General features: G+C 27.5%; 1 protein-coding gene across 1 annotated transcript; it reads right to left on the reverse strand.

The window, feature by feature from the left end:
- Positions 1 to 896: 896 nt before the first annotated feature.
- LOC105363837 (uncharacterized) lies at positions 897 to 5,191 on the reverse strand. The gene is made up of 3 exons (XM_011501636.1): positions 4,992 to 5,191; positions 2,933 to 3,092; positions 897 to 1,243 (listed from the first exon to the last, which is right to left on the reverse strand). The coding sequence occupies exons 1-3, from the start codon at positions 5,133 to 5,135 to the stop codon at positions 1,089 to 1,091; spliced, it is 459 nt and encodes a 152-aa protein (XP_011499938.1). The 5' UTR covers positions 5,136 to 5,191; the 3' UTR covers positions 897 to 1,088.
- Between the last annotated feature and the right edge of the window lie 8,109 nt (positions 5,192 to 13,300).

A 13,300-nucleotide genomic window follows, 5' to 3' on the forward strand; every position in this document is an offset into this window, starting at 1 on the left:
CTTATAATACGCATGTTATTAAAAAAAAATATGATAAAAAAAAACATGTACATAATATATTGTCACTTTTATTTTATTCACACTTTTTCTTTATTCATCTTATGTAATTATCTTAGCTGATAGAATATTTGCATTTATTTCATGAAATTATTTTCAATACAAATTATATGGTTAAGAAATTGCCTCTTTAACTTTGTATCTTGAGAAATCTTAAATTTTCTAAGATATGTAAGCTTTATAATATTAACGTTAAAATCAGTAAGAAACGAATATTATGGATTGATTCCTAATTAATTTCACATAATTAAAACACGAGATGAAATAATAATGATCGAAATTAAATTATTTCCAAAATACTTTGGAAATAAAATTTTGGTATAAAAGACAAAAGTACTTAAGATGGAGATAATATAAACTAAATTTATAGAAGTTAAAATCGGTAAACTACACTGGAGCTAATATTGCAAGGAGAATTAAGCGACGTATATTAAAAATAGGTTGTGCACATAGACAGAATAGAAAATAAAAAAGTAATATACAAGGTTTTATTATAGAAAAAATGAAAAATAAAAGACTATTAAATTCAATAAACCGAAGATGCGAAGATAATATTAAAATGGGCATAAAATAAGTAGGGTATGAGAAGTATCGCGGATCGATTTGACTAAAAAAATAAGATAAAAGACGGTAAGAAGAAAGGTATGAATTTTTTTTTTTTTTTTTTTTTTTTTTAAATATAAATATTCGGTCATTTTCTTCGGATTTACATGAATTTATTCATAATTTCATTCATCTTTATAATATTAAATAACATAGATGTTTACAGAACAATAGAAACGCTATTGTTTCGGATAGTTTTGGAATATTAAGAAAGTGAAATAATGATAAACAAAAGGATTAATAAGACTAAAAGGGCATATTATGAATCTTAATTGTATTACTATTTATTCTCTAATAATTTATATTTGTGCATGGTGCCTGATAACTCAATTAATTTAGAGAAAATAATTGTCTTTACATTATTGTTATTTAATGTCGCGTTATATCGTTGATATTGCACGTGCGTACACATCACAATAATCAAATGATCAATGCGCAGCTACGAGAAGCCAAAGTTGCGATTGAGTGTTTGGTGGAACTCGAACATTGAAGCTGGTTCTTGATGTTCCCAGACTGTAGGGCTCATCGCATGCTACGGCATAGCTGTTCCTTTCATTCGATACGCTCAAATAGTGAATTGTTCCTGCAAATATTACAAACATTATGTAAGATTATGGAATTTATGAGAACAATTTAGCATTGTTAAAGTTTTAACAACATTCACAATAATTGTTCGTTTATATTAATAATATTGCAAATTATTGACCATTTTGCAAGATTATTAGAGAAAATTTTAATATCTAGGTAAAAGCTTGAAGAAATCTTAAACAAATTGCATTTTATTTAAAAAATTTGATAATTTTTTTTTTATATTTAAATAAAAGTAGTCGATACATAAAATACTATTCTAGCAGAATTCACGAAAGCATTTCAAATAGCATTCGCATAATCATTTCCATATACACTTATATTATTATTATAACATTTAATCTGAAAAATTTGTCTTTTCAAATTCATAATTAGTTTTCAAAGTTGAACTTCGGTTAATGTGATTGTATAATCTTCGGTGTAAAATTGATTGGAAACTACGCTGAGATGAGAACCTATAAAAATCAAACTAATGCAATAGATGAAACTTAAGAAAAAATATTGACAAATTCAATTTCATCTCAAGTTATAAATAATATTGCGTTTGCTTAACGATCTGTCAAATTTGTATTATAATATATGAATTTAAATTATAATAAAAATAGCAATTATAAATATGTGTACCGGTAGATTAGAATAAATTAAACTTATATTCATATTTGAAATTTATTTTCATATTAATGAATGGAAACTTATATATATATATATATGTATTTGGAAAAATGCATACATTTAAATACTTCATTTTAAATAGACGCACGTATACAAAAGTACAATATACTTTTAATTCAAGATTTGTAGTAGGTATATTGCTTTCGGAATATAATTTGCGAAGATATGTTAGATCAACTGTTAATATTTTAATACATAAACTTTAATTAAAAAGGTAAAAATTATGTATTAATAATGCATGATTCATTCTCAAAATTCATAAAAGTATTTCTCATGGTTTATCGGTACTCATTAAAAAAAAATAAATAATTTTTATATTCACCATAATTACATATTATTACTCTACTGTTTATAAATGTAATATTTTATTAATATATACTTTAATTTAGTAATTTAATATTTTAATAATAAAATTAATTAAAAAGAATGATGTGCTAAAACTACATTTTCCTAATAAAATTAGTTGTAGAAAACTTAATTGAATTAATAGAAATTAGGTCAAGTTGATGCAAAATATTTCGTCAGTTTGTCGTAAAAATATTGTCCACAGCTCTGAAAATTCTGTAAAACTTTTAACCTACTTTTAAAAGCTTTTTATCCACGTATTGGAAAATTTATACCTCGTTTCAATAATACAAACTATCGCATATAGTATATATAATTATGTATTTTATATTTGTAAAGTAACAGAATAAACTAATAGTTAACAAATTTGTATGTTGTTGTATTTGATAGATTGAATTAAATCTATTGGAAATTACAAAGAAAAGTCTTTTCGATTTTAAATTTCCTAATACTCTATAATAATACTCTATGTTGGTGGTATATTAACATGTTTTACCTATATACACGCGGAGAAGAAATTCTTACAGTTTTAAAATTCAATATAATATGAATGTTAAATTTCGAAGAAAACGCTGTTAGAAATAAATGAATAAATATTCCAAGGTAATTATTGAAAAGAATTTTCGTATAAAATTTAACTTTCAGCAGAATTTTATTTTAAACTTACCTCTTTCGACATTCAGCGTTATTGCAGTATTGTAGACTTCGTCGGTGGGATTGGATATTTCAACCGATCGTCGGAAAACTGTTTCATCTGCATGGCGATCGCCAATTTCCAAATCACCAATAAATTTGTAGTCTCTTTTGCCGTTTTTTAATTTTAAGTCCTTAAAAAAGATTATAATAGAAAAATGTTGAGAAAAATGTTTAAATATGAATTTACTCGTAATATAACAATATGTGCGTTAAACATTGTCTTGAGTGTTGATTAAATCATGGATAGTAACGATAATAAACGATGCTTTGAATTTAACAATTTTTTTGCATATTTTTAAATAATTAGAAAAATTAAATTCAAAATTGCATACCAAGTATTAAATATATTTAATTGGATAAATAAAAATATTCAAATAAAAATTGTAAAAATATAAAACAACATGTACAATTATAATTGGATAAAATATAGTATAAGTAAAGAACATATATATATATATATATATATATATAAATTTTTTTTTTTTTTAGTTTTCGGCTAATGATTCGCCAATAGTAAACGGATAAAGATAAAAGAATGACGAAGAAAAACTGATATATCCTAGTGTGTGAAGAAAAAGAAAATACAGTCCAAAGTAATCCTATTTAAATTTTGGAAGATTACTTAGTGTTATGGCACTCTTCGAATCCATAAAATTATATGTTTTCATCTATAGACAGAAATATTTTTTATTACAAAATATAAAGATAACAATAAACACGCCCTTTCATTAATCATATAAATGTTTGATAATACGTTAAATAAATATTTAACAAAATATAAAAAATTTTATATTTTCCTGGAAGTAATAAAAACGAAATTGTAGAAATTAAAGGAATGAAAAGATAAGTAAATAAGACTATTTTACTGTACTTTCTGAAAACACGTACAAATTTTGTATGGACACACGTAAATCCATTAAAAAATTACTTTACTACCTGTCTAAATAATTATTATATTTGAAGGTTACTTGTTTATTTTATTATATATTAGCACAGTCTATATAAAATAACATTTTTGTTGAGTAATTTCAGTATAAATCACGGTATATTGCATATATATATGGTTATCAGTAATTTATATACGCCAATACGTATAGTATTCAATTATATTTAATGTTTAAAATATTTCATTTTTCATCGACTAAGAAAGTTGCACATTTCTTATATTTACTAATAATTTAATTTAAAAACAGTAATTTAAAAACAATTTTTACATTACAGTCTTTGATACATATTATCGATTAATAATATTAATTTTAAACAAATTTTAATTTACAAAATAAATCCATACTATTTATTTTTTCAATATTGAAAACTAATATTAATAGTTTATAAAATTTTTCAAATATTAAAAAAATGTTAACTACTAAGTCTAAGCTTTATTATTCCGCCATTGCAACGTTAAATCAAAATAATAATGCTTTTTTACTTCCATTATCAATTGATATAATGACGATTTAAAGTAAAGTAATAGTCCAACTGTTTATATAGAATATTTAATTTATTCTGACAAATATGTAATTATAATTGTATCGTAAAGAATTTTTAATGCATCATAATAATAATTAAAATTTATTTCGAACATCATATAATTTTGGAATTTCTTATTTATTAATTTATATATATATATATATATATATATATATATATAAATATAATAGGAGAATTTTTATGTGGAAAGGAAAATTAATAATCAATTTAAGCTTCTTAATTTTAAAGTATATTAGCGACTTAAATAAAGATTTTATTTGCGAATCATTAGTAGGTGTAATGGTTTTATAATAATAAGATAAAATTCATCTACATTTAAAAAGACATAATCTTTCATATAAAGTTTTACTTCTATATAAACTTTTTCGAATTATCTAATCAAATCTTGAGAAAAGCATAGGATATTATTGAGGAATAAGATTGTTTGTTAAATATATTTTGGGGAAAGATTTTCAAGACGCTGACCCCGAAAACGTAAAAATTCACATTCTCGAATAATGACAGAGCGAAAAATAATCGATGTATCGTAAAGCAATTACCAATTGTTCCTTCGATACAATGTCCTTATCGGTGAGAGTTATGTGCTCCACCCTCTTATCAGTGACGTCAAAGGCATTCGTATGGGCAGTAAGGACGAGCGAGTAGAGTAGGCCTCCAAAAATAGCTGCCTCGTAGGAAAACATTATATCCACGTTTATTGAGGAAACAGAAAGCCGCAATAACTTGGCGAGTACTCGCACTCACAGACTTTATACACTGGCTTATCTGCTTGCGTTTCGGATTGTCGCGAACGCGCCCCTATCGCAGTGCGCGTCTGGAATACACCAGCACCATTGAAAACCTTCTGTGAAATGAAATAGGAGAGAGAGAGAGAGAGAGAGAGCAAGAAATAAAGCGAGACAAAAGAAATCCGGATACTGTTTGGCCTATCGGACTTTTTTTTTTTTTACGTATCGTACGATGTGACGACTACATATTGCAACCTAAAGTGGAGGTGACACTGACTTTAAAACTAATGATTTCAAATACACTGAAAACTAGTAGGTCACTCCTCAAAGCTTTTTTATCATGAAAAATATATTTTGAAGTAAGTTACCACTTATACGTTTTTGATAATTTACTTTGGTTCTTATAAATGTACTAAAAATTTCTAATATACCGCATATAAACTTAATTTTTAATATAAAAGAATTAATTGTTACATATTTAAACGATATATACACATTTTCTCCCTTAAATTACTTTCTACATAATATGATAAATAACATAGTAATAATAAATAACTATTTTTACATATTTTTAAATTTTGAATTTTTTAATGTTAAACTGTTAATTCTCTCTGTCATTTTCTCATTTATTAATCTTTATATAAATTATTATATAAATTATACAGATGCATAAATTCTAAAATCAATATATTAATATATCAATACAATATAATTTGCGTGTCGAACAATCATACAAATAACCATAAATGAACTTAGTACATGTTATTTAATACTAATACCAAATACATTTTATAAATTAATTTTCTTTAATCTTGTAAATATAAATATCTAACTATTACTTTTTGCTTTTCAGGTATGTCGTCGCTTAAATACAATAACCTGATTGATATTGTGTAGGTGAGTTACTAAAATTATTAACATAATCCATATAATATTATATAATACACATCATTATTTAATAAGCTAACTATTTTATTTAAATCTTATTTAATAATACTTATGCTTTTTCTTATTAAATTTATCATTATTTTTGCGGATGTGCTTTTATTATCTTTTACATCAATAGAAAAATTTTAATGAAAAAAAAAATGAAAATATAATTTAATAAGAGTAATCTCGATTGTCGTTTTGTAAAGATTTTTTTTTTTTTTTTTTTTTTAATTATATCCATCTTACGACTAATAAGAATTTTCATTCAAATTTTTGACTTCTTAACTTTAATTATATCGCATCATTTAATCAATGAAAAATATTAATTATCAGCCTGTATATAATTCTAATGTAAATATTATCTATAAAAACAGCTCTATAGTTTTGTTTAAAAAAGACAAATTTTATCTTTGTAATTAATCTTAGATCTTTCCATTAAAAGAGAAGAAGCTATTTATTGATGTAAAAACAGCACGGTTTGTATTTAAAAAGTCCTTTATGTTAATAGCTTCTTTAGTACAGTCATGGTTCTTAAATATAAAGATAATGTGAGCGATGATCTTACTGTCTTAATAAAAAAAAAAACAAAGACTAATAATAATAAAAGAAGAAAAGAGGAAGAAAAAAGAAGAGAAAAAAACGCATAGAAAGGAGGTCTATTGAGACCCGAGGAAAGAAAGACATGTACATTCAAATAAGATATCCCCCTGGTATATCAACACCAAGAGCCAAGACAATAGTGTTACCCGGGCAATTCACTCGCTACTCATCTCGAGAATTCACTTACATTACACATATAAAATGCAAAATCCATTATCCAGAGCATCGAGGCACCACCGTTATAGCGCTCGAGGTAAATTCGCTTCCTGCAGGCATAGCAAAAATTTTCCTCCCAGCCAAGATTTCAAGATTTTGCTCGCTCGAGCGAAAAAGAGCAAAAAAACAAACAAAAAAAAAAACAAAAAAAAACAAAAAAAAAAATGCTCGACTCGAGCCGTGACAGGAATTCTGGCTACTAGGGCGAGCATTGCTTCGTTACTTAAATCCCAACTCTTGTCATTTTATTCGGATACGCCGGGGAAAAGGGCCCGCCCGCGGGCTGATCGTCGATGTCGAATAGTAGACAAGTGAATGCGTCGAAGCGAGAAAAGAATTGCTGGCCTAAGGGCGTGTAGAGGCCTTTTTTGCCGCTCTCGTTCATACTTGGATCCCATAGCCCTAGGGACTACACCAGGGCTACACCCCTGTCTAAGCTACTACATGGTGCAAATGTGTGAGCGCGCGAACTTAGCGAGCTGGTCGGGCGACAAGGATGCGAAAAAGCTGCTGCCCACTTTGACTTTATATCTTTCGAGTCTTCCCTATATCCGTCTTTTCCTTCATGTTAACCGTCCGTGTACTTTTTCTTTTTCGTTTCATAGCACAGAAATTGTACGCTTAAGGCTGGCCTCGTTTTTGGCTTTTGTATCTCTCGTGAAGGAGACTACGTATAGTTGAAAAAGGGAGAACTGCAAAGTTCATCGTTAAGCGGCAAGATTGATTAGATCGGCAATTTATACGCCTTCGCTTGGCAGAAGTTTAATGTAGGCGTTAGAGTTCTCCTCTTATTCCTCACGAGCACATCTTCACTTGTATTGGTATTTGAATATGTACCTTTTAAGAATATGAAGTTGCTTTAACGAGTTTTGTGGAATTATTCAGTTTATTTACTTTTTTTCATCTTTACGTCAAAACTTTTAATCTCTTTAAAATCAATTTCTTTTTTTCCCTTTTTTTTTTTTTTTTCTTACGAACCTTTTAATACTGATTTGCGTTTAACGACATTAAAGATAAATTAATTGAAGTTCTGTATTACAGAATTGAATTTGTAAATTTGTGGCAAATCGAATTTAAATATTGTTTGTGCATTCGCATTATATTATATTAAAATGATACGTATTATATTCTCAAGTTTTACAATCTCCGTGAAAATTAAGCTAACCGAAGTATGTACGATATATAGTCAGTGTTGAAATTAAATTGCATCACTTGTATTTAATTGGTGATAGTGTAAAATGTGCGCATTTGTATGTAGGATTAAGAGAATTTATAATATGGGTACTTAATGCGTATATGGGTACTTAATATGATAACAAATCACAAATACACTTGGTTGTAAAGATTAAAATTTTCTTATATAACGATTGAAATAAAATTTAAGGTTACATTTGAGAAAAACTTTTTTTTTTTTTTTTTTTTTTTCCCCCTCAATAAACGGATTATTATCTTAACCTATAATACACAATATAATATCAGGTAATTAAGTAATTTATTACTTAATTGTCACTTTACAGTATAACAAAAATTTAATAGGATAATATATATATATATATATATAAATATTATATATTGTTAAATACGTTGTGTATGATGACAACGTTTGGCTCGACAAATATTATGCAACATATGCTTTGGGCATTGATTTTAATAAAAATAAGTGAAAATAAATCTTACAGCACTAATTAACATATTCAAATATGTTTAACCTAAAATATAATTTGATTAAAATAGCTTTATATCTTACGTGGAATTAAAAAATATTGTTGTATTATTTTCCTGTTTTCTTTTAAACTTCAAGTCAGACATTTATTAATATATAATTCCATTTTAAAACTGTCATACTTAAAAGAATAAAGAATAAGAATATTGGAATAAAATTTCGAAATTTATAAAAAAAAATATATAATATATATGAAAAATAATGTATCAAGTATAAAAGTATAAAATTTCAAATTAAAATTTAAGATAGAAAATTAAAGATATTAGATTTAAAATATCCCAACGGAACTTTTATGCCCCAAACAATGTGTAAAATTTATATAACCTACGTACTTTTTTCTTATTTATTTGAATTTATAAGCTTTAACAATATTCAATATCTGCTACAACAAATAAATGTTTTTTTTTTTTTTTTTTTATATATAAAAATAACTTTTTCATATTGCTTTATCTAATGATGATTATTTCAAAATATGTCTCAAGAGATACAGACTGAGAGATAGAACGAGGCCAATTTTTCAAATGTCCACTTAGCGTCAAATATACGTCAATATATTGTCAATATATTTTTGATTGAATTCTAAGAAAATAAATAACCAATCCGATGTAACATTGTATGGTGATATGGAACAAAAATCAATGATATATTTAATATTAAATAAATAAATAAATAAATATGATGAGTAGCTGCTACTTAGTTTCTCCTTTTCAATTTATTATTTTATTGTAGGTTGTACTTTAAGGACGACGATATTCGTTCATTTAACATTTATTCCTATCAGTGCTTAATATAGCAAAATACAATACATAATTTTCTTTATTATAATAAATTTACTACGCTATAGTATACTAAAATTATATTTTATACTATTATACAGATTTATAAATGTTGGATATAATATTTAAAATTCTCCTCACTATACATAGTAATTATAAATTATTTCATCATATTAAATATGAAATTCATTCCATTCGGTAGCTGAGTTACTATTATTATTATTATTTTAATTTAATGAAAATTTTTTAACACTCGTATATCTATATTAATAATGCTTGTACTTAGTGAAATTGGTGGATTTCTTAAAAGTTCACTGTTATTATAGTCGGGCGTGAAAAATTTTTCAATTTTTAAAAAATAGACGAAAAAGAAATTACACTTACAATAAAAAATTACTAGCGATTTTAGAGGTAGAGAAATCTATATAAATTATCATATGCGCATTAATGGGTATTGAATAATTAAATATAATGCCAATTTTACGTATACGTAAAATAAATAAAATTACTAAAAATTATAGAATATACTTCAAATTATAATAGGAGACATAAAAGTTTTTATGTTTAATAAGTATTATGTAGAATTTTCTTTATCAACAAAATTATTCTTACAAAGTAAATAAAATCTTGATTGAAAATGTGTCGTTTAATAACAAAATTTGGAATTAAAAGAAAATTCGTATTTTAAATGGAAGTAATTTTTATTTCGGAAACATTTCTCTTCAACACCCTATTATCCTGGAACACTGAATTATAAATAAAACGAAGTAGTTTTCTTAGAGGATTGAAAAGTTTATTTACATATTTATAGGTAGACATATTGGAACAATTGAAAAACATACCAATAAGTTCTTGTTCGAAAATAAGATTTTGTTTTTTTGAGGCGAAGGAGGAGGAGGAGGAGGAGGAGGAGCATTATTTTAAGCGAAATTCAAGAAACGTAGGAGCAAAATATAAAAGTTTTATGTGGATGCGATAACAAACCTTGAAAGATTTTGTTTTTTACCAAAATAAGGACTATTAGTACAGCGGCTTATAAGTGTTTTGGAATAGGAAAAAAGCTTTTTCAGATGGACTTAAATTTTGCAGAGAGCAAAGAGGCTCTCAGGGGTTTGTTTAAGCTTCTGAAATTATTTCCTCGCGAGTGAGCGGGACACTTGCCTCACTCGCTATTCTCCTTTTTTGTGATTAAAGGAGGATAGAATTTGTCCCGACCAAGTGTCAGTGCGCGAATCTCCCTCTCGACACTCGAGTTGACGCTCTCGCTTCAAAAGCCGTGGATTCCTAGTGGTAAAGAACACGAACGTCTCGGTCAAAGGCGCGCACGCAAATGAGGCTGAGAACGCAACAGTTGCGTGATTACGATGCGCGTCGGCAACGGCGGTGACGGCGGTGACGGCGGTGACGGCGGCTCGGGACGAGAAACCAAAGGAAGGGTCGGAAAGGCGTCGAAGGCGACGGCGCCGACCGGGGCCGATCGCCAGTGCCATGACCGCGCCGCGAGTCGCCGCTCCAGCAGTAGCAGCAGCAGCAGCAGCAGCAGCAGCAGCAGCAGCAGCAGTAGTACTAAGCCGGCGATTCCGATCCTCCGTTCGGTCATTACGCGCATCACCAGTAAGAACCGCGACGTAGTTCACGTGCACGCGGTCGAACTCGCGGGGAAGCTCGCGGGAGATCCTGGGGTAGCCGGAGCTGAAATCGGGCGAGAGACAAGTGTCGCGGAAGCTTAGAGCGCATTTCTCATTCTCGATTCGCATTGGCGAATAGTCGAAAAATGTGACGACGAGTTCGCGAAATTTTGGGGGAGAGCATTTATGCGCCAAGCGTTAATAGTCTCCCTCATTTCTTTTCCATCGAAGCCTAATTAAATTCAACTATATATATATATATATATATATATATATAGTGTAATTAAGGGCCTTTTATTGCAATAGTTGTGTCACTCTTGCCTTTCTTACTAGCTACACAATTTTGCTTGTACATATCATATGCTTATTGTAATGAACATGTGCGTAAGTATTATATCATTTGAATTTCACTATATAATTAGCGAGGAATACTTGAAAATCATATGGCGTTTAATAATTGAAATTTAAATTACGCTCGTAATTGAATATTATTAATTATGGTAAATGCTTGCTATAGATATGGTTTCTTCGCATATTCAAGGCAAAGTTTATGCTCCCCCATACTTTAATCAAGTTCATATTCAAGTAATTATATAACGTTATTAATGATGTGGAAATTAATTCTAATTAGATAACAATTATTAATTATAAGGAAGGAAATTGAATTTTTATCCAGCATAGAGCATATATGCGCGCGTATGTATAGAAAAAAAAAAATAAATATGACAATTTTTACAACGTTAAATAGCTTATTTTTTCCCCTATATTCTATCTGTGAAAATATAGTAAGACGTGCTGAATTAAATATTAGTACTGTGATTGACAAAATTAATTGCCATAGATAAAATTTGAAGGAAAATTTTCGGTCTCTTGGCGTTGATAAATCAATGATTATATGTTAGAAAGCAAAATATTTTTTATTCATAGAAAGCTTGGAACTTGGAACATTAATTTACTATATTTGGAAATAAGCATTATTGACGTGTTATATAATTGAAGTAATTACTGCCGCTGTAATTATTGTTTAGATTCCTAAAAGTATTGTTTTAATTAATTTATTTATTTATTTTTTTTTTTTTTTGAACACATCTATGCTTTCACATCGTATGCCCTTAACTTGTCATTTTGACCCTTCGTGTGTTTATCGGCATTCGAACGTAGCCTGCAATTACTTGAAATCCCGGTAGTACAAGAAGTGAGTTAGTGATTTCTTATTTCCTTCGTGATAGGAAGTCGAACGAACAGAATGAAGCGTATTTCAGTTTCCTTTTTCGAAGAAAATCCATTAGGAAGATTTATAACCGGCAACGCGATATAAATTTACCTGCAGTCTACAGCAATCCGGATGTAAACATCGCCTGTCGAAGACGCCTTGTTAACGGAAGTAACCTATATTTCATAAATATAGAGAGCAAATGTTACTTGTAAATGTCATAATATATTGAAACTGTTTAATAGATAGATTTTTTACATTAAATACACGGTTTCTGGGATATATTTGCAAACTTTAAAGCTGGAGATATAATTTACTTGGAATGGCATTAGTGTTTGTCTAAATTCTTATATACACAACAATGTTGTGGTACTTCATTTAGGAAATAGTCTTATTGCAATAAGAATCTTAAAAGTAATAAATACAAATGGTGGAATTTTATTGCAATAATATAAAATTATTGATAGGGAATATTTTTTATTTAATTTATTTAATATATATTAATGACGTTAAAAAAAAAAAAAAAAGACATAGAAAGATCTATACAATAATATTATCGTGTGAATTCTCTGAATTTGAAAATTCTACATGTATAACATAGAAATTTGTAATTACGAAGAATGTAATGTAAATAACAATTTATAAATAAGAATATAGAAATAACGCGCGCTGTTTATTATTCACTTATACCTTATATTAATATGCTTTAGTACTGGAAAAAAGAAGCAAGGTAGTTTTGAAATTTTTTTTTTTTTTTTATAGCATAAATACGATTTTCAATAAAAACGCCGTAATAAAACATTTCTCATGTATTTAATATTATTAAATTTCATATTGAATGAACAAAAAAACATCCAGCAAGATTAGTAAAATAATTTTGTACTACGAGCTCGAGGGAAACGATGATAAATCGATATAATTGGAGCATTGTTACATTTAAAAATAGTAGCCAATTTATTATCTACAAATGAAAATTAGACAATTAAAAATTATTTATATTATCTATATATTATCAGTAGTTTAACTTTGTCGAT

Source organism: Ceratosolen solmsi, unplaced genomic scaffold (assembly GCF_000503995.2).
Source record: "Ceratosolen solmsi marchali unplaced genomic scaffold, CerSol_1.0 scaffold28, whole genome shotgun sequence".
Lineage (NCBI taxonomy): Eukaryota > Metazoa > Arthropoda > Insecta > Hymenoptera > Agaonidae > Ceratosolen > Ceratosolen solmsi.